Here is a 22,373-nt window from a genome sequence, read left to right as displayed (position 1 = left end):
ACACACACACACACACACACACACACACACACACACACACACACACACACACACACACACACACACACACACACACACACACAGCAATCCACTATATAGGCAAATAATATCCATAACAGTGTTCTGAAGTGTATCCAGTCTAGGCCATCAGGCTTCTCTGCCCACAGTGCAGACTAAGAGAGCAGTACACTGATTCACAACATGTTAACAGGAATACCTTACCCATAGAAGAACAATACACAACAGATACATGAAAGAGACAAATTAAAGGGAGTCAAATGAAAAGAGAAATGAAAGCCAGACAAATTAAAGTCTTTCAAAAGCACCAAATCTTACATTCATATCCTGTTCATGTAACCCACTTCTACAGTTTGATTCATTGCAGAGCTGGTGCTCAAGCATACTGTCTCAAACAATCAATGTCTTTCAAGAGGACATGTAAGCAGCAGAAAGTCAGAATCCAAGTTCCTCATAGAAAACTAAATTAGGTTGCTATTTTTTAAGTCAAAGTACAAACAATTATCCCACCTTCTATTTTGTGTTTCCGTCACACCTGTTGGACAGTACTTTACTTTATCGCATAAAAACAGTTGGATGGAAACATGACTAATGATGCCAATGTGTCTATGGACAACGTACCCAACGACAGTCACCAAAAGGTCCTCTCAGAAGTCTGCTGGTCGTATCATCATGGTAGTAGCACGGAGAGAGTAACTAGACCCTTTGAAGTAGTGCCACCTAATCCCATTCAGTTTACCCATGTTCTGACCATGACTGTAGTACATCCCGTTCAGGTTCGATGGTCCACAGGCATCGAACCACCAACCTGAAGGCACAGAGAGAAACGTAGAGAGAAACAGAGAAAATAGATTTTAGGCTTGATGATGTTACACTATCAGAGAACTATCAAAGTCATAACTGTGTGACCTCCCTGTAACCTCTGATTATCTCTGGATAGCTTTGTTGCAACGCCAAGTAGTCAACACTAGAGCAGACTCCAGTACTCCTCTCTTTGGATAGCTTTGCCCCATTCTGACCTCTGACCTTTCATTACAGGTGAGAGCGGAGTATGAGGGCAACTAACAAAACATAAATAGTCTACAAGAATCTCTGTGAGCCCAACATGTTTGGACCAGCTACTTGGGGGGGGGGGTGTTTGGGAAATGCTGGTCTAGACATTGATAAGAGGATAAAGACATGTATGTTTGTCATGTATTTTCAGATGTACATTCTGGATCTAAATCCTGATGAGATTGTAGCTTCACATTCTTAATAGGAATTTCACTGTCATTTTGATTTATTCTGCTGGCCAGTTCCCTGGACTTCTAAACCAGCCATGGCATGTGTCAATCATTCTGTAAAATGCTGAGGGCTGCCACCTGGCTTCACCAGCTGAGATACCATTCTCTGCTGTGATATGTCAGTAGCAGTGCTGAATACATACTAACTGGCTCTGGCCTGCTCTGTTGTTCTTTTAGACCGGAGATAAAGTGGGTGAGGGGGACCGGGAGGTCAATGGGTTGAAAATGTTTTACCAAAATGACAAAAGCTTCACCCAGCATAGTGTGGGTGGGTGGTTGTTGTTGTCTTATAGCTTCTACTTATCCAGTCGTTTCAGTTCTACAGGAGTACATACAGAGTGCATGTTTAGGGGTTAATGTGGACTTTAACCTCAGACATACCCCCAGTGAGCATGAGAGCACATTTGCAGATGCAGTTGTCGTTGTCCATATCCTTGGTACTGAAGTCTGCTCCGTTGATGACCAGGCTGCTCTGTCTGCCTGCCGTTCCACTGTGACTCTTCAGGAACAGCCTGACACAGTCGCCAGGGAAACACAGAGGGAAATAAAGCAGAAACACAATGCTAGTGCCCTTTAGCTGCTGGAGAACGCTTTTGTTCTTCTCACTGTGTGCACGGTGGAGGACAGAAATTCACCACCACGCTGTTCTTCTAATCTAAATAATATGTACCTCCCCTTGCAACCTGGTCTCAGAGCATTTCATATTATTATGTACATAAATCCGAGACACTCCATTTAATAGTATATGTTTAGTTTCGTACGGCTACATGAGACAGATTGTTACTTAAGGCAAAAATGTACCTCCCCTTGTTCTCACTGTGTGAACGTTTGAGGACATAAATTCACCACCACACTGTTCTTCTAATCTACTACAAAGAATATGTACCCTTCCAGATAAGTGTCTCTGAAATTCTCGTACACTATATTAAAACCCAATCACACCAGTTGCTTTTATAAAGAACATCCTGGTTTATGAGGACATTGTCGGTTTCCTCGTTTGTCTCAAGCCGTTTGTGTACTTCCCTGCGAACTCTTTGCACTCCCTCCTCCTGCATTGTTTGTCCCCATCTACTGTATTGCGTGTCAAGCAGCTCCAACTGTGGTTTATGAGTCAGACAACTTTCAGGTCTTGCCAGAACCAGGTGATGGATAATTCACAGAAGAGAGAGGCCCTATTCTTAGTCAGTGGTCTTGTATAATGTGTCTATGTTGAATACTGTGTCTATGTTGAATACTGTGTCTATGTTGAATACTGTGTCTATGTTGAATACTGTGTCTATGTTGAATACTGTGTCTATGCTGAATACTGTGTCTATGTTGAATACTGTGTCTATGTTGAATACTGTGTCTATGTTGAATACTGTGTCTATGTTGAATACTGTGTCTATGTTGAATACTGTGTCTATGTTGAATACTGTGTCTATGTTGAATACTGTGTCTATGTTGAATACTGTGTCTATGTTGAATACTGTGTCTATGTTGAATACTGTGTCTATGTTGAATACTGTGTCTATGTTGAATACTGTGTCTATGTTGAATACTGTGTCTATGTTGAATACTGTGTCTATGTTGAATACTGTGTCTATGTTGAATACTGTGTCTATGTTGAATACTGTGTCTATGCTGAATACTGTGTCTATGTTGAATACTGTGTCTATGTTGAATACTGTGTCTATGTTGAATACTGTGTCTATGTTGAATACTGTGTCTATGTTGAATACTGTGTCTATGTTGAATACTGTGTCTATGCTGAATACTGTGTCTATGTTGAATACTGTGTCTATGTTGTATACTGTGTCTATGTTGTATACTGTGTCTATGTTGAATACTGTGTCTATGTTGAATACTGTGTCTATGTTGAATACTGTGTCTATGTTGAATACTGTGTCTATGTTGAATACTGTGTCTATGTTGAATACTGTGTCTATGTTGAATACTGTGTCTATGTTGAATACTGTGTCTATGTTGAATACTGTGTCTATGTTAAACCATCATAGATACAGTACAACAGACTTTGAGAGGGTTGATTAGTTCAACACATCAGGCCTCACAGCAAGAAACAACATTTCTATGATCTTAACGTGTTTAACTAACATTGTTCAATTCATTCATCTGTTACACGAATATGAATGACACAGATAATGAAAGAAATTAATACATATCACAATTGTGTGGTCATATATCTGACCCATCAAAGTGTCAGGCTGATCATTAATGTGGCTTGGCTGCTATGGTGACCAGGTGTTTGGTTCGGGTACAGTGACTCTGTGTCACATTAAGTACTGCAGTTATGGAAGGCAGCCTGGCTCTCTGAAACCCAGTGTGTCTGAAGAGCTGCAAAGTTGCTTAGGAGCCATGAACAGGGCGACCATGTCTATCGGCGCCATCTTGCTATCAGATGTGTGTGTATTGTTATGTATTGTTGGATACTACTGCACAGTTGGAGCTAGGAACACCAGCATTTAGTTAGGTATTACTGCACTGTTGGAGCTAGGAACACCAGCATTTAGTTAGGTATTACTGCACTGTTGGAGCTAGGAACACCAGCATTTAGTTAGGTATTACTGAACTGTTGGAGCTAGGAACACCAGCATTTAGTTAGGTATTACTGAACTGTCGGAGCTAGGGACACCAGCATTTAGTTAGGTATTACTGAACTGTTGGAGCTAGGAACACCAGCATTTAGTTAGGTATTACTGAACTGTTGGAGCTAGGAACACCAGCATTTAGTTAGGTATTACTGAACTGTTGGAGCTAGGAACACCAGCATTTAGTTAGGTATTACTGAACTGTTGGAGCTAGGAACACCAGCATTTAGTTAGGTATTACTGAACTGTTGGAGCTAGGAACACAAGCCTTGTGTACACAACCAGTAACATGTTATTGGATTTGAGCTGTAGGCCCATTAAACGCCACACTCCATAGAATAGCTTTCCCTTTAAAGGCTGTGATCGTCCTCTATAAACCATGTTTAAAATAATGGTCATTATTTACATACATTCCCAATAACAGATTACACAGTATATACTGACTGCTATGTACTGTAAATTACTTTTCAATTTTCACTGATGGACTCTGTTTACTCTCCCTCTCAATACTACTCAAGAGTTACTCTAATAGCTCTTTGTACATCCTTCCATCCTTCCTTGTCTTTAACTGGTTAGTAAAAATGTGAGCCAGGTCAAAAAAAATTGTACAAGTGTGTTCGTTTGTGTGATCACACGTCCGTGTGTGGGTGAACTAAATCAGATTGAGACAAAGCTTGCTGGTTATCATTCTAGGAAATATAATAATTCCCTTTTACGATCTTACATTTTATTTAGTTAGTAATGGCATTGTGAAATGAGGCAGAGCCTCTCTTTCCCTAAGAAGCTGTGTGACAATAGTTTGTTTTGGACCATCTCCATGACAAGTATTACAGAATGGCAATGACATACGAATCTAGAGACCAAAATTGATTCCATTCCAGAACTCAAAAAGATTATCCAGTATGTTTTTGAAGAGACAATAAATTAAAAAGTAAGAATTATGATCTGCTGAAGTTCTAGAAGCCTCAATCAGAAGGTTATGGGCAATAAAGTCAACAAACTGAAAAATGCATACATTAATTGATTACAAATCATGATCAGAGTCACCAGTGCCTCACCATCATTACTGTGATGGAAATACAACACCAAGCACATCATTGTCAGTGATAGAACCAAGTCCAATATCTCATTCCCACTTCATTAAAAATATACTGCAGGTCCTGAAGCAAGTAAAGGCAACCACAGTTGAGTAGTTGAGTGACTATTTAAGTAGGAATGTGGGCGTATTTAGTGGGGAATGTCCTATGATCCTAAAAACTGTACTGTAGGTATGATACAATATGTATGCGCTGAGATGTGACAAAACTTAATTTCCTCCACTTAGGGTACATACAGATGTAGGATCTTAATTTGAGCCAGTTTTCTAGAGCAGGAAAATAATCCTGCAGCAACAGGAAATGTGAATTACGTGGATTATAATTAATGGACATTTATGTCGGGGATGAAACATTTTTCTTTAGGGCAAATCAAGTCTGAGTTTTCAAAGTGGAAATTACAAACTTTAGAAGCTTTTTTAAAACTCAAATATACCACAAGTTAGCATTTCCTTCTATGCAGGACAATTCTCAGCAACAAAATAGTGATCAAATTAAGATCCTACATCTGTAGCTGATATCAGCACTCCTACTGTGAGACTCTTTAAGAATACGGCCCAGAACACATTGCTGGTATCCCACCTGTAATTCTGCTTCTCGCTGCCGATGTAGAAACGGTCATAGTGGGAGAAGGCCTGCTGTCCGTCCCAGTCGGTCACTTCCACCCTCAGGTTGTAGGGCCTTTGGCTGGTCAGCAGGAACACGAACTCATTCCCCAGCCAGTGTTCTCCAAACAGACTCCCAAAGCCCTGCAACAACACAGGAACACTTGTCTTCTGTTTCTGTAGTGTAAGGCAGCTTGATGTACAAGTACACCCCTTGGACAGGACACTAGTCTGTCGCAGGTCCTTGTCCCAGCAACACATGGAGCTATAGAAAAATAATGATTGTTATATCGGGTTCTTCTACAGGGACAAGATCACAAACCCTATATGGTTCTAGGTAGAATTAAGACTGTTAGAGGGATGTTCTACTCAGTGACTCTTTGTTCTCTTTTTTTAAAGGAATTCTGTTCTGTGTTTTCCTCTCTTTTAAAAAATAATAATAACTATGTTCTGTGTTTTACTATTTTTTGACAGTAGTGAATTGAGGGAGACAGACAGATGAGTAGATAAAGATATATTTATTTAACTAGGCAAGTCAGTTAAGAACAAATTCTTATTTACAATGACAGCCTAGAAACAGTGGGTTAACTGCCTTGTTCAGGAGCAGAATGACAGATTTTTACCTTGTCAGCTCGGGGATTTGATCTAACAACCTTTCAGTTACTGGCCCCCCGCTCTAACCACTAGGCTACCTGCCGCCCCTATAGAGAGAGAGAGATATAGCTAGCGAGACATAGATAGAGGTATATAGATAGAGAGGTATAGAGATATATAGATGGAGAGAGAGATATAGCCTCCAGTATTTATGCTGCAATAGTTTGTGTCGGGGGGCTAGAATCAGTTTGTTATATCTGGAGTATTTCTCCTGTCTTAGCCGGTGTCCTGTGTAAGAATGCTCCCTCTAACTCTCTTTCTCTCTTCTCTCGGAGGACCTGAGCCCTAGGACCATGCCTCAGGACTACCTGGCCTGATGACTCCTTGCTGTCCCCAGTCCACCTGCTGTCCCCAGTCCATCTGCTGCTGCTCCAGTTTCAACTGTTCTGCCTGCGGCTATGGAACCCTGACTTGTTCACTGGACGTGCTGCCTTGTCCTGGACCTGCTGTTTTGGACTCTCTTTCTCTACTGCACCTGCTGTCTCGAACTCTGAATGATCGGCTATGAAAAGCCAACTGACATTTACTCCTGAGGTGCTGACCTGTTGCACCCTCTACAGCCACTGTGATTATTATTTGACCCTGCTGGTCATCTATGAACGTTTGAACATCTTGTCCATGTACTGTTATAATCTCCACCCGGCACAGCCAGAAGTAGACTGGCCACCCTTCAGAGCCTAGTTCCTCTCTAGGTTTCTTCCTAGGTTGCTGCGTTTCTAGGGAATTTTTCCAAGCCACCGTGCTTCTACATCTGCATTGCTTGCTGTTTGGGGTTTTAGGCTGTGTAGCACTTTGTGACATCGGCTGATGTAAAAAGGGCTTTATAAATACATTTGATTGATTGATAAAGAGATAGAGATTTAGATATAGAGAGATATAGACAGAGAGAGAGAGATATATAGATAGGTTGGATTCTGCAGCACCAGTACTAGACCAGACCTTGGAATTCATCTTTCTTTACCAGAGACATTTTACAATATATCAACATTTGAATGGTGATCTAAGCACACCATGTTTAGACTCAACTTAAACAGTTTCCTCTCTCCTGTCATTTTCTCTCAGAAGTGTTCAATCAGAGACCATTAGCGTCATTATGAAACACTCCCAGCAGAGGGGTCAACGAGCGAACACATACCCGTTGTATGCCAGCGTCTTTGCCAGGCTACACTCCACACTTCCTTAGCCCCTGACTGGAGGACAGTCCTCTCTCGCTCAGCCCAGAGGCAGAGGCCTTTTTAGCCACAGGGCTATTTCAAGGCCTAATGGGGCTGGCAGTGACAACACAGTGGATTCGTCCTAAATGGCCCATATTCATTTTAAAGTACAATACTTTTGACCAGGGCCCATAGGACACCCTATTTCCCCATAGGGCTCTGGTCAAAAGTAGTGCACTATATAGGGAATAGGGTGCCACTTGGGATGCACAAAGTCTGTTTTGTGATATGCGTTTGTACTTGCTCCTTTTTCTGTTGTAGTTTGACATATACATGCATATGGTGGAATGTTGTGCAATGTAGAGATTCCTATTTTCCCAAAAATCTACAAAGTTTCAATACCGGGAATAATCCCTATTTATCCCGAGAGTCCTGGGAAATACTGCAAAAATCAGAAGTGTCCTTTTAAAACCAAGATGGTCACTGTGCCAGGGTTCTCCCCAAATAAGAGGGGTGCTGCGCCACCTTGTCGGCTTGGCTGCGCAATTATGGAAAGATTTCAGAGCAAATGAAATGTAAGTTTAGTCATGATAGTTACTCTATCTTTGATCGCCAGCGCATTTCAGAAGTAGCCCCACAGAGCGCCCTCCGAGTATAGCGTTGTTGCTTTGTAACGGCAGTCAAACAAAAGTCAAATGACCAAAGTTGCTAAACTTGCTAGATAACCTCCTTCAACGAATGACAGAATATCTCCCATATTTGGCTAAATCAAGTTGATGATTATACAGATAGCAGAACAGCTCATGAATAACAGGGAGAGGAAGTGGACATAGTTTAAATATCAAGGTATCTTAACGAGGACTGTTTAAAATATACCCATATCAACTCTCATATCGTTTGTTGATCACACATTCTCTATGAGACAGCACAGAGAAGGAGGGAAAGAGGTATTTTGACATGCATAGGCGAGAGGCGTGCTTTGATAATGCATCCTATGGATTACAGAATAAAATGAGCTGTAGCAGTGAGACAGGAGTCAGGATTTTGGGTTTCATTAGGATTGGAATTGGATAGGGAAATAGCCTAGGTTCTAGGATGAGAATATAGCATTTTCCCTCATGCCTTATTAACGGACTTCATGCGTGTGACAGAGATGCTTATGCAGTGAATTGTACATAGGCCTATCAAATGTGTGACTGTCTGAAGGTTCACAATGACAGCTTAAAGAGGCACATGCTCTCTAAAAGGCTACACTGTAAGGTTTTCTGTGGGGTTTATTAACTGTATTTGGGTCATGTGTGCAGTCCAGAGCGACCGGCAGTGTCAATTATGCGTGTGCTTTGAATTTATAGCGACTTTGTGTCAAATATGCTAGACTAAAGGCTTCAATATGACAACCTGTTTGGATAATGTCCAATAAATGTTTTTGTTAATCTTTTGCTGAGGGATTTCATTAGTGCAGACATTGGGGAATTTATTGTAATTTCCCGGGTCTTGTCATGTATTTTGGGGGGTAAACGTGAAGAGTGTTCCCGGTAATGTCCCGGGATCCCGATTACCCATGTTAATCCCTGGTGCTACAGTGAGGGAAAAAAGTATTTGATCCCCTGCTGATTTGCCCACTGACAAATAAATTATCAGTCTATAATTTTAATGGTAGGTTTATTTGAACAGTGGGAGACAGAATAACAACAAAATAATCCAGAAAAACGCATGTCAAAAATGTTATACATTTATTTGCATTTTAATGAGGGAAATAAGTATTTGACCCCCTCTCAATCAGAAAGATTTCTGTCTCCCAGGTGTCTTTTATACAGGTAACGAGCTGAGATTAGGAGCACACTCTTAAAGGGAGTGCTCCTAATCTCAGTTTGTTACCTGTATAAAAGACATCTGTCCACAGAAGCAATCAATCAATCAGATTCCAAACTCTCCACCATGGCAAAGACCAAAGAGCTCTCCAAGGATGTCAGGGACAGGATTGTAGACCTACACAAGGCTGGAATGGGCTACAAGACCGTCGCCAAGCAGCTTGGTGAGAAGGTGACAACAGTTGGTGTGATTATTCGCAAATGGAAGAAACACAAAATAAATGTCAATCTCCCTCGGCCTGGGGCTCCATGCAAGATCTCACCACGTGGAGTTGCAATGATCATGAGAACAGTGAGGAATCAGCCCAGAACTACACGGGAGGATCTTGTCAATGATCTCAAGGCAGCTGGGACCATAGTCACCAAGAAAACAATTGATAACACACTACGCAGTGAAGGACTGAAATCCTGCAGCGCCCGCAAGGTCCCCCTCCTCAAGAAAGCACATATACATGCCTGTCTGAAGTTTGCCAATGAACATCTGAATGATTCAGAGGACAACTGGGTGAAAGTGTTGTGGTCAGATGAGACCAAAATGGAGTTCTTTGGCATCAACTCAACTCACTGTGTTTGGAGGAGGAGGAATGCTGCCTATGACCCCAAGAACACCATCCCCACCGTCAAACATGGAGGTGGAAACATTATGCTTTGGGGGTGTTTTTCTGCTAAGGGGACAGGACAACTTCACCGCATCAAAGGGACTATGCACGGGACCATGTACCGTCAAATCTTGGGTGAGAACCTCCATCCCTCAGCCAGGATATTGAAAATGGGTAGTGGATGGGTATTCCAGCATGACAATGACCCAAAACACACAGCCAAGGCAACGAAGGAGTGGCACAAGAAGAAGCACATTAAGGTCCTGGAGTGGCCTAGCTAGTCTATAGACCTTAAGCCCATAGAAAATCTGTGGAGGGAAAATCTGTGAAGGTTCGAGTTGCCAAACGTCAGCCTCGAAACCTTAATGACTTCGAGAAGATCTGCAAAGAGAAGTGGGACAAAATCTCTCCTGAGATTTGTGCAAACCTGGTTGCCAACGACAAGAAACGTCTGACCTCTGTGATTGCCAACAAGGGTTTTGCCACCAAGTACTAAGTCATGTTTTGCAGAGGGGTCAAATACTTATTTCCCTCATTAAAATGCAAATCAATGTATAACTGTTTATAATTTATAACTGTCTCTCACTGTTCAAATAAACCTACCATTAAAATGATAGACTGATCATTTCTTTGTCAGTGGGCAAATGTACAAAATCAGCAGGGGATCAAATACTTTTTTCCCTCACTGTATGTATTCACCAACATCAGAAGAATGCTGTGAGGATATCCCACCCTGTCCTCCTCACCATCTTGTACTCTTTCCACGTCCTCTGGAAGTCCATGGTTCCATCTTTTCTTCTCTGAATGACGGACCATCCTCCCCCTGCTGCCTCCATGTTACAGTAAACCTACAGAGAGAGAGACAGAAAGACCGTGACATGAGTAGCTTACACACTACTCTCACACATGCAGTGCATATCATGACAATAAAGACTGTTTCCTGTAAAAGGAGTGACTCCTGTAGATGAGGCTCCCTGGTCCTTAGTTTTGTGTACCATGGTCAGAGGCCACAATGACGGAATGTGTCCTAAGCCCAGGGACGTAGCTTAGTGTAACCATGGACACTGACAGCAGCACAGCTGATAATGGACAGGAACACACTGTTGCCAGTCAGCCATCTGCGGCTTGGCAGGACACTACTGAGGAGGAGGACATCTGCTGTGTAGCTGTGCTGAAGAGGCCAGCCAAGAGTATTTCCAGCTCCAGGATATCACCCAGCCAGCCAGCCAATACCTGACATATTCCTGGGATATTGCTGTTGAATCTTTTGGGAAGAGGCTTTAGAGTACCGTATAATAATTTCTGCCACTTGCACGTAAACTAAAGTAGATTACAGTCAAAAAGTGCAGCCATTTAATTGTTCATGTCTGTTTTTGCTGTTTCCATCCAGAGGTAAAGCCAGGCCTGCATATATCATCTAATATATGCCTCTATATTACACATTCTGCTAATAGAATTGACATCTCTTTTCCCCCTCTAATATTTATTGAAGATAATATATCAAGTTTTCCGTACCTTTTTGGTCTCCTGTGTGTTGATGTGAATAGTATATAATCCACTGTTGTTGAAGCCAGCTTGAAAGACTTCTGAGCAGTCCCGATACTTTCTCTCCTCATGAGATGAATCTCTTTGCTTAAAGGCAAGGTTGCTGTTTGCCACCACTGTTTAAATAGATAATGAAACAAGAGCAAACACATTATCAGCTAGGCTTCAATTTGAATGCATCCAAAATCCTTTGTAATCAACAGCCTAGACTGGGTCAGGTCCTATTAGAACAGGTTCTTATGTAATCAACAGCCCAGACTGGGTCAGGTCCTATTAGAACAGGTTCTTATGTAATCAACAGCCCAGACGGGCTCAGGTCCTATTAGAACAGGTTCTTATGTAATCAACAGCCCAGACTGGGTCAGTTCCTATTAGAGCAGGGTCTTATGTAATCAACAGCCCAGACTGGCTCAGGTCCTATTAGAACAGGTTCTTATGTATTCAACAGCCCAGACTGGGTCAGTTCCTATTAGAGCAGGGTCTTATGTAATCAACAGCCCAGACTGGCTCAGGTCCTATTAGGACATGTTCTTATGTAATCAACAGCCCAGACTGGGTCAGGTCCTATTAGAACAGGTTATTATGTAATCAACAGCCCAGACTGGGTCAGTTCCTATTAGAGCAGGGTCTTATGTAATCAACAGCCCAGACTGGCTCAGGTCCTATTAGAACAGGTTATTATGTAATCAACAGCCCAGACTGGGTCAGTTCCTATTAGAGCAGGGTCTTATGTAATCAACAGCCCAGACTGGCTCAGGTCCTATTAGGACATGTTCTTATGTAATCAACAGCCCAGACTGGGTCAGTTCCTATTAGAGCAGGGTCTTATGTAATCAACAGCCCAGACTGGCTCAGGTCCTATTAGGACATGTTCTTATGTAATCAACAGCCCAGACTGGGTCAGGTCCTATTAGAACAGGTTATTATGTAATCAACAGCCCAGACTGGGTCAGTTCCTATTAGAGCAGGGTCTTATGTAATCAACAGCCCAGACTGGCTCAGGTCCTATTAGAACATGTTCTTATGTAATCAACAGCCCAGACTAGCTCAGTTCCTATTAGAACATGTTCTTATGTAATCAACAGCCCAGACTGGGTCAGTTCCTATTAGAACAGGTTCTTATGTAATCAACAGCCCAGACTGGCTCAGTTCCTATTAGAACATGTTCTTATGTAATCAACAGCCCAGACTGGGTCAGTTCCTATTAGAACATGTTCTTATGTAATCAACAGCCCAGACTGGCTCAGGTCCTATTACAACAGGTTCTTATGTAATCAACAGCCCAGACGGACTCAGGTCCTATTAGAACATGTTCTTATGTAATCAACAGCCCAGACTGGGTCAGGTCCTATTAGAACAGGTTATTATGTAATCAACAGCCCAGACTGGCTCAGGTCCTATTAGGACATGTTCTTATGTAATCAACAGCCCAGACTGGGTCAGTTCCTATTAGAACAGGTTCTTATGTAATCAACAGCCCAGACTGGCTCAGTTCCTATTAGAACAGGTTCTTATGTAATCAACAGCCCAGACTGGGTCAGTTCCTATTAGAACAGGTTCTTATGTAATCAACAGCCCAGACTGGCTCAGTTCCTATTAGAACATGTTCTTATGTAATCAACAGCCCAGACTGGGTCAGGTCCTATTAGAACATGTTCTTATGTAATCAACAGCCCAGACTAGCTCAGTTCCTATTAGAACATGTTCTTATGTAATCAACAGCCCAGACTGGCTCAGTTCCTATTAGAACATGTTCTTATGTAATCAACAGCCCAGACTGGGTCAGTTCCTATTAGAACATGTTCTTATGTAATCAACAGCCCAGACTGGCTCAGGTCCTATTACAACAGGTTCTTATGTAATCAACAGCCCAGACGGACTCAGGTCCTATTAGAACATGTTCTTATGTAATCAACAGCCCAGACTGGGTCAGGTCCTATTAGAACAGGTTATTATGTAATCAACAGCCCAGACTGGCTCAGGTCCTATTAGAACATGTTCTTATGTAATCAACAGCCCAGACTGGGTCAGGTCCTATTAGAACAGGTTCTTATGTAATCAACAGCCCAGACTGGCTCAGGTCCTATTAGGATAGGTTCTTATGTAATCAACAGTCCAGACTGGGTCCGTTCCTATTAGAACAGGTTCTTATGTAATCAACAGCCCAGACTGGCTCAGGTCCTATTAGGATAGGTTCTTATGTAAACAACAGCCCAGACTGGGTCCGTTCCTATTAGAACAGGTTCTTATGTAATCAACAGCCCAGACTGGCTCAGTTCCTATTAGAACAGGTTCTTATGCAATCAACAGCCCAGACTGGGTCAGTTCCTATTAGAACAGGTTCTTATGTTCTGGAATGCATCTTCTTATGATCTTAGAACATGTGGACATTGAAATGAAGGCCGGTCCGTTCCACGTTTCAACCTATTTTCAACATCCATGGACGTCAGCCGGTGCTCACTGGGTTAGTCCAGCCTTCTTAGTCCAGTTATAGGCTTTATCTGTGCCCAGAGAATGTCTTGTCTGAACCTGTGAACATTTGACACAATATATCCTCCAGTACCTCTGTTGTATTTTACCCTACCTAGAGTTTTTAAAGCTTCCTGCAAATAATTACTATCTATGCTATGATATTCATACCCCAGAGTATTTAATTTATACTTTCTGTAACAGGAAACATTGGCCCCAGTATCCATCCAGTACCTCCAGACCCTCTGTCCTTAGAGCAGAGTTTCAGCAGACTGTTGACGGTCTCAGTGAGCTGCTGTTGTTGGCTAAGCAGGATACTGTTGTTGCCAGTGGCCTGGTCTAGATGGGTCTGCAGCTCTGTGATCACACTGCTCTGTCTGGCTACCAGCTGCTGCAGGCTGGACCTCTCCTCCTGGAAGGTGACCAGCTCCTCATGGTGCCCAGACTCCAGCTCCTGCATCTTCTGCTCTAAGAGCCTGATCAATACAAGTGATTTGAAAATCCGTTGATCAGTCGATCAGTCAGTCAGCCAATAAATCAATACAGAACTTTTCATGGGAAGAAAATCATTCATGTTGATTTGACCTGTTCTTGTCGTGCAGCTTGCTGATCTCTGTAGATTGGTGGAGGAGCTGGGTCTCCAGTTTGTTGGTGGACAGAGAGTTCTCCAAGAGCTGAATCTCCAGCCTGGAGGTCTGATTCAACACCTGTCCATCAGGAAGCTGTTACTATCATTCATATTCACCCAGTCAAGTGTATAGAGTGTATCTATATAGGCTAAAAGTGGCACCATGTATTTTAATGTACTTCATAGGCCTATTCATCCAATCTAATGAATATAATTGCTGAGTAGGCTACATGATTAATAGTAAGTGTTACTGATATCATAACATGCACTTGAATGTTCTTTGGAGAGGGATATTTGTATATGATTCATACTGCACCTGGATCTCTACGTCTGTCAGCTTCCGTGTGTGCTGAGCAGTCTGGGTCAGGAGGTTGGTGCCTAGATTCAAGATGGCAGCAGTGTGATTGTGGACAGCACTCTGCTGCAGCTGAGCCATCTCCACATTCAGACTGTCCTTCACATATCTCTCCATCTGACACACAAACACAGAGGAGGTATGAAGGGATGTTTAGGGCTTTACCTCTCTCGACAGACTCTGGGTGTTCTGCACACTCACTTTTAATTTCAATTTTGGTAATGTCCTAGGAACGTTCTCCAACTGGCTTAACATTGAACATGTTCTCACATAGTTCAGAGAACGTTAAGAAACAACTTCCTTCTGTGGGAATTTCAGTACTTCAGCATAACGTTTCCTACAGATTTCCTCTTGGTTCTATTTAAAGTCATGTTCTCAAATTGTTCCAAGAACTTTAAGAAAACTTTCCATAAAAAACACAAGAAAACTTTTGTAATGTTCAGAGAATGTTCTAAAAATGTTATTTAAAAACGTTCTCAGAACATTAAGAAAACGTTCCATTCTCAGCATCAACAAAACTCTATCCTCTGTCTTGTTAAGTGTTTGATCTTAATGAGTGTTTGTTTCCTTTTAAAATGGGGTCTGTTTGAATAGACAAAAAGAACAACTGTGAATGCGTTGTTATTAGTCCACGCTAGCTCCATACTGGTGGCACAGTGGACTAATTCCATGGATAGATGATGCCATGTCACAATAAAGAAGAAATGTGTTTGGATGATTAATGCAAACACATTTATAGGGTTAATGTCCGATAGATCAGTTGTCTGACAACGTCATGAACATGTGCTTTGTTATGATTCTGAACCATCAGATAGCAAGCAACAATGGCAAAGAATCTGCCATGCGGGCAATCGTAGATTTATCTTGTTCTTGAAACCATGTCGTGTTTTGACTGATTTCATGTCAATGCTTATATGGCTAAAATTCGATAGCTAGCTAACCAACAACTGTAACGATGTATTTGTGCTCGTTGTGAAAATGTATTTATGTTTTCAATAAACATTTGAAGACAAATGATAGTTTACATGTTGTCAACAATCTAAGCCAACCCTGTCTGTTTTACCCCATATTTGTGCACACATTGGTTTTGTTGCTAGACAACCAACTGGTCTATCTGTGCTTGTAGTTCAAAAAGTAAACCTCAAATAAGCCAGTAGTGTTATTAAAAGTCTTACTGAAACACAACTTCCAAGGAAGCGTCCATAAATAACCTAATTATATCCAGGGAAGAAAGAAGATTGGATATGTATTCATTCCCTTCAGCAATTGTGCATTGAAGGATTTCCTGCATCGATATGGTCCTGTCTAAGGATTTCTTTGGCCCCTGGTCAGCTACTTAGGGGAGGATCTTTCAGGGTTGTTGAGTTCAGTCATTTCCTTCTAGTCAACCAGGAGAGATCAGTCATGGGACTGCATCTGTATGTTTTCTGCCACAGATGCATCATGTGGACAGGGCTCAGCTGCCAATGACATTATCCATCTGAAGTTCACTGTCCTGATGATGATTACAATGAGGAGAGGTCTTTCCCAGCAATGTGCTTTAAAAATGTATCGTTTTTTTTTTGTGATAGCTCAGGGTCATTCAGTGATTCATTGAAGTTTATGGTTTTCCTGTTACCCCGGCTTTCAAGCCATGGCCTTTTCAGTTCATGTGAATCAGTTTAGCCTTGGACAGCTTTTTAAACTATGCATTTTCAAAAATGTACAGTTTGGAAATTACAGTTAAGTAGTCACAATAATGGAATATAAAATATTTACATTGCAAAGTTAGAATTTCATGTCTCACTTTATCCCTGATTTAACTTAACAGATCACCCTAAGTATGATTTTCAACTTAAGAATGTCTACTTTGTGGCTAGATTCCCTCTTCACAGACAGAGGAAAGGCCTGGTCTCTATGACACTTACTGAAAGATTCCCTCTGCACAGACAGAGGAAAGGCCTGGTCTCTATGACACTTACTGAAAGATTCCCTCTGCACAGACAGAGGAAAGGCCTGGTCTCTATGACACTTACTGAAAGATTCCCTCTGCACAGACAGAGGAAAGGCCTGGTCTCTATGACACTTACTGAAAGATTCCCTCTGCACAGACAGAGGAAAGGCCTGGTCTCTATGACAATTACTGAAAGATTCCCTCTGCACAGACAGAGGAAAGGCCTGGTCTCTATGACACTTACTGAAAGATTCCCTCTGCACAGACAGAGGAAATGCCTGGTCTCTATGACACTTACTGAAAGATTCCCTCTGCACAGACAGAGGAAAGGCCTGGTCTCTATGACACTTACTGAAAGATTCCCTCTTCACAGACAGAGGAAAGGCCTGGTCTCTATGACACTTACTGAAAGATTCCCTCTGCACAGACAGAGGAAAGGCCTGGTCTCTATGACACTTACTGAAAGATTCCCTCTGCACAGACAGAGGAAAGGCCTGGTCTCTATGACACTTACTGAAAGTGCAGTGTCAGACTGTTTATCTCTGCAGCTTCCCACGAAGACAATTGAATAGTCGGCTAATGGAATCATTCAAGAATGAATTGATCTGTAAGATCAGAGTGCATTAAGATGCCAATGTTAATGCAGAGGAAAGGAAGAGAAGGTCTAGTGCAGTGTACACATGTTGAGCAGGATAAAACGTGTCAAGTGGCAGTCTCCTTATTACAATGTCCAGAGTTCTCAAATAATCACACACTACATTAGACATAAGAAACCCAGAGGAATAGTTGCAGGGCCGGATTACCACATTAGGGGCCCCGGGGCACCTATCAAATATACAGTAACAGTCAAAAGTTTGGACACACCTACTCATTCAAGGTTTTTTAATTTTTTTTTACTATTTTCTACATCAAAACTATGAAATAACATAAATTGAATCTTGCAGTAACCAAAAACATGTTAAACAAAACAAATATATTTTATATTTAAGATTTCTTCAAAGTAACCACCCTTTACCTTGATGACAGCTTTGCACACTCTTGGCATTCTCTCAACCAGCTTCATGAGAATGCTTTTCCAACAGTCTTGAAGGAGTGCCCACATATGCTGAGCTCTTGTTGGCTGCTTTTCCTCAGTGCCACACTATAGCGTTCATTTAATCAAAGAGGAAAACCCATTACCTCAGTACCACACTATAGCGTTCATTTAATCAAGAGAAAAACACATTACCTCAGTACCACACTATAGCGTTCATTTAATCAAAGAATGGCCATGGAGAGGAACTCCTGAAACTATGAAGACAGTGAAACTGATATCCCACAAATACACTGAGGTTGAAGTTCTCTGAAAAGCAGGGCCCCACATAAAAACTATATTTTTGTTGCTTTCTTAACTGTCGACTGTTCTCCTGTTAGTTTTCAGATGCACATATAAAACATTTGATGGTGCAGTGAGATGAAGAATAGTTTGTCATTTTATATTCACTGCATGTATGCAGGGTTCCAAGTGCTCACCCTTAAGCATAGCCTGTATTACATTATACCAAATGCAATTACCAAACTCAGCACTGGTAATACTGAAGTGGTAGTCTGTTACTACTGAAGTGGCCTTGTTCTCCCTGACAGAATCATCTCTGGTATTCCTTGGAATGTGAATGCTGCTGGCCTAGGTCCCGGTGGGTCAGGGAACACATAGACAGACAGAGACAGACAGACAGACATAAACAGACACAGACAGACAGACAGACAGACAGACAGACAGACAGACAGACAGACAGACAGACAGACAGACAGACAGACAGACAGACAGACAGACAGACAGACAGAGCACTGCCTAACGCTGAGCCCATTCCTTGAAATGGACTCCCCAGCCCTGGATTGGGCCAATGTGACATAGTGTGAGAGGGTTCAGACAGACAACACAGTGTTTTCTTAAGGACAGCCAGGCCAGCCGGACACACTCAGAACATCACAACCCAGCGACCAAGAGCCACAGCCTGCCTGTCACATTTTACCACGGCCCAGTCAAACAAGTCCCTGTCATCAATCTCTCATCCCTGGGGCTGCAACATAGTCCCTGGGTCCACACACACTGGAACAACAGTCCTTTTGAAATGACAGTGTTTTTAATTAATAATGCGGGATATGGTGCATTCCTCACTTATGGGGTAAGAGAGAGATTTTTTAGTATCCTTAAGGTTTCTGTTTCTGTTGGGTTGGTGCTCATGTCATTTAGAGCTGTTCGGTGTAATGGAGTAATCCAAACAACAGATCTCCCCAATATACAGTATCCATTGTATTCTGGACTATGGGGAGTAAAATGTAGATAGGCTGTAAAGCAATGATGAATTGTACTGGGGTATGTTATATCTTATTGCTCCTGAGTAAACAGAGACAGAGGAAAGAGATGGATCCAGGTGGGACCGAGCCAAATGTTGTCCTATAATAATAATATTCATTATGGCAGGACACATTTGGCTCGGCCCAAATAGTTCATGGGGTTGAAACACACTCAATGCTGATAATGTGTACTTAAAGATGCACTGTGCAGAAATCGTTCACCCATTTCCTGGTTGCTAAAATTCTAATTGTTTGCCAATCTACCACTTCTTAGACTTGATTTCAACGACAATGACAGATCTATAACTCACATTTCTACGTGAATTTGGTTGGGTCGCTCAAAAAGTGAGATATTTAATACAGTATAAAACACTACAGATGATGAAATGTAGTATACTTTCTAGCTTTGTCCAGATGTTCCACCTCTATATAACTGTGATAACAACAATGGCTAATGTGTTATAAATGCAATAGGACATAGTTCAATCGGATAAAAAGCTGATCATTTTGACCTGCACAGCCATGGGACATGGCATGCATTTCCTTCTAGAGTATAAATATCTGATAAAGCTCTGTTTAGACTGAAACGCCAGGCTTTAATCTTTATATCAACTACTACTATACTGTATGCTTGGAGAACATGCTCTTACTTTGTGAAGCCACTGTGTGTAGTTGTCCATGACGTTCTCCAGGTGTTGGATCCTCTGGTTCCCCAGAGCCGGGGCCAGTCCTGGGAGCTTGGGCTTTTTCAGTGGGGCATCTCCCTGTAGAGTGTTCCCCTGGTACTGGCCCTGTCCCTGGCTGGTGCTGGAGCTGCCGACCCCCTCCTCCTCCGTCAAGCACGGCCTGTTCCCCCCAGCGTTATCTGGTAGCAGGAAGGTATAGGTGCAGGATCCGTGCTGGATAGAGTTGTACTGGCGAGCGTTAGTGTTAGTGCTGGCGCTCATGGACCCGCTGCCAGCTATGTCCCCTGGGCCCCTGGGCAGCTCTTCCAGAGACACAGACACATAGCCCGTCAGTAGCAGCAGAAGGGCAGCCAGAACCAGCCAGATCATGTGGCAGCTGGGCTGGCAGGGCAGGAAGTACCACGGCATGGCAGCAGGAAACACAGGCTAACGGTCCTCTTTTAGTTTTGTTAGTTGTTGTTGCTGGTCCAGATCCAGGACAGGGATCCACACTACACAGTTGTGTGATGTAGACTACATTGTCAGTCAGTGGACTGATCTGTGTTGGATCCTCCTCCTCATGGCTGGCTGTATGTAGTGCTGTTCCTCATGTCTGCCTGTCTGCATGTGAGTTTAGAGTGCTTTAACGGGGGGGGGGGGGGGGGGGGGGGGACACTGGAACGTCCAACTCTGGGCAGGCTCTGTGCCTCCCATACTGAGGGACTGATCGAATGGAATGTGAGAGAGAGAGAGTATGGGGTTGTGTGTGTTTGAGAAAGAGCGAGAGAGAGAGAGTATGGGGTTGTGTGTGTTTGAGAGAGAGCGAGAGAGAGAGAGTATGGGGTTGTGTGTGTTTGAGAGAGAGCGAGAGAGAGAGGTATGAGATTCAGTTCTATTAATATAGTCCTGATTTGAAAACACTTCCACAACACAGGCTTGAATGAATGCCTGGTCCATATATAATGACCCCACAGTCTGTAATTCAGACAGATATCTACCGAGAGCAGGAGATGGGCTCTCAGACACTCTTTATGTACAGTGTCTTCATTTAATCTTAATTTAATCATGCAATCATATCCAGCTCTCCCTCATAGGAATGTAAACGTCTCCCATATAGAAAATAAAACGTTGTTTCAATGTATGGAAGGAGGATGGTTTTCTGGGGAAATGAGGGCCAACTCTGAGGGCACGCTCTGCCATCTTTAAAAGAACAAACCGTTTTCGGTTTTAAGGTACCCTGATTTGGTACAACAAGCTTTTTCCTATTTTTTTTGTTAGAAAACGTTGGTAAATTACATTGACATCCAGAAAGTCAATTTAAACATGACATGAACAAATGGAGAACCCAATATAATCATGTCACTGAGCAGACACATTTTGTAGCCTACCATTGTTTACTATGGCATGCCAGATTACATATTTACTTGTGAAAAACACAAACAAAAATTTGTTTGAACATGAACAAGAATGTGTGTGTTTTCCCTAGACCCCTGCTAGACTTCAGGACTGAAGAGGAGGTGTAGGAATCAAACTAAATACTCCTGCTAGACTTCAGGACTGAAGAGGAGGTGTAGGAATCCAACTAAAGACCCCAGTTAGACTTCAGGACTGAAGAGGATGTGTAGGAATTAAACTAAAAACCCCTGCTAGACTTCAGGACTGAAGAGGAGGTGTAGGAATCAAACTAAAGACCCCTGCTAGACTTCAGTACTGAAGAGGAGGTGTAGGAATCTAACTAAAGACCCCTGCTAGACTTCAGTACTGAAGAGGAGGTGTAGGAATCAAACTAAAGACCTCTGCTAGACTTCAGGACTGAAGAGGAGGTGTAGGAATCAAACTGAAGACTCCTGCTAGACTTCAGGACTGAAGAGGAGGTGTAGGAACCCAACTAAAGACTCCTGTTAGACTTCAGGACTGAAGAGGAGGTGTAGGAATCAAACTAAAGACCCCTGCTAGACTTCAGTACTGAAGAGGAGGTGTAGGAATCAAACTGAAGACTCCTGTTAGACTTCAGGACTGAAGAGGAGGTGTAGGAATCAAACTGAAGACTCCTGCTAGACTTCAGGACTGAAGAGGAGGTGTAGGAATCAAACTATAGACTCCTGTTAGACTTCAGGACTGAAGAGAAGTAGAAGGATGGAGCAGAAGCTGACTTTTTCTATGTCCTCATTCTAGTGACCATGCTGGGGTTGTTGTCAGAAAGCTGCTCTTTCACCCATTTGGCTCATAGACCCTGCTATGCTCCTTACTCTCCTGCCACAGACAGTCACAGTGGAGTCTCAGAGAGGCTCGACTCTCTCCTCCTCATCGTTTTATTTCTAGAATGAAACCCTGTGTTACTGAGAGGTATGTGCCAAAGCCAAACTTGGAACTGGACTCCAAGTTCACACTTTAAATGACTCCAGTGCATAAATACAGTACACACATTTGTCTAGAGACCCATAGTGCTGTTTGTTCAACACACTTTCAAGTTAAGTGACAGTGATAATATTCAAATCAGGACATTGGTGAGGTAGGTGTTTGGCTACTGCAGGGGTAGTCAACCCTGTTCCAACCAGGCATCACACTGAGCTAC

The 22,373-nt window shown here is 42.4% G+C and overlaps 1 protein-coding gene across 1 annotated transcript; it reads right to left on the bottom strand.

Moving 5' to 3' along the window:
- Window positions 1–21: 21 nt before the first annotated feature.
- Window positions 22–20,440, bottom strand: LOC110507394 (angiopoietin-1). Its single transcript, XM_036966123.1, has 9 exons — window positions 19,784–20,440; window positions 14,825–14,980; window positions 14,466–14,587; window positions 14,115–14,356; window positions 11,382–11,527; window positions 10,613–10,714; window positions 5,566–5,732; window positions 1,683–1,813; window positions 22–826 (listed from the first exon to the last, which is right to left on the bottom strand). Exons 1-9 carry the CDS (start codon window positions 20,225–20,227, stop codon window positions 666–668), a joined length of 1,671 nt encoding a protein of 556 aa, XP_036822018.1. The 5' UTR covers window positions 20,228–20,440; the 3' UTR covers window positions 22–665.
- Window positions 20,441–22,373: the final 1,933 nt, after the last annotated feature.

This window comes from Oncorhynchus mykiss, chromosome 3 (assembly GCF_013265735.2).
Source record: "Oncorhynchus mykiss isolate Arlee chromosome 3, USDA_OmykA_1.1, whole genome shotgun sequence".
NCBI lineage: Eukaryota > Metazoa > Chordata > Actinopteri > Salmoniformes > Salmonidae > Oncorhynchus > Oncorhynchus mykiss.
Note: the sequence above shows the minus strand (reverse complement) of the source record. Positions and strands in the feature narration are given on the sequence as shown.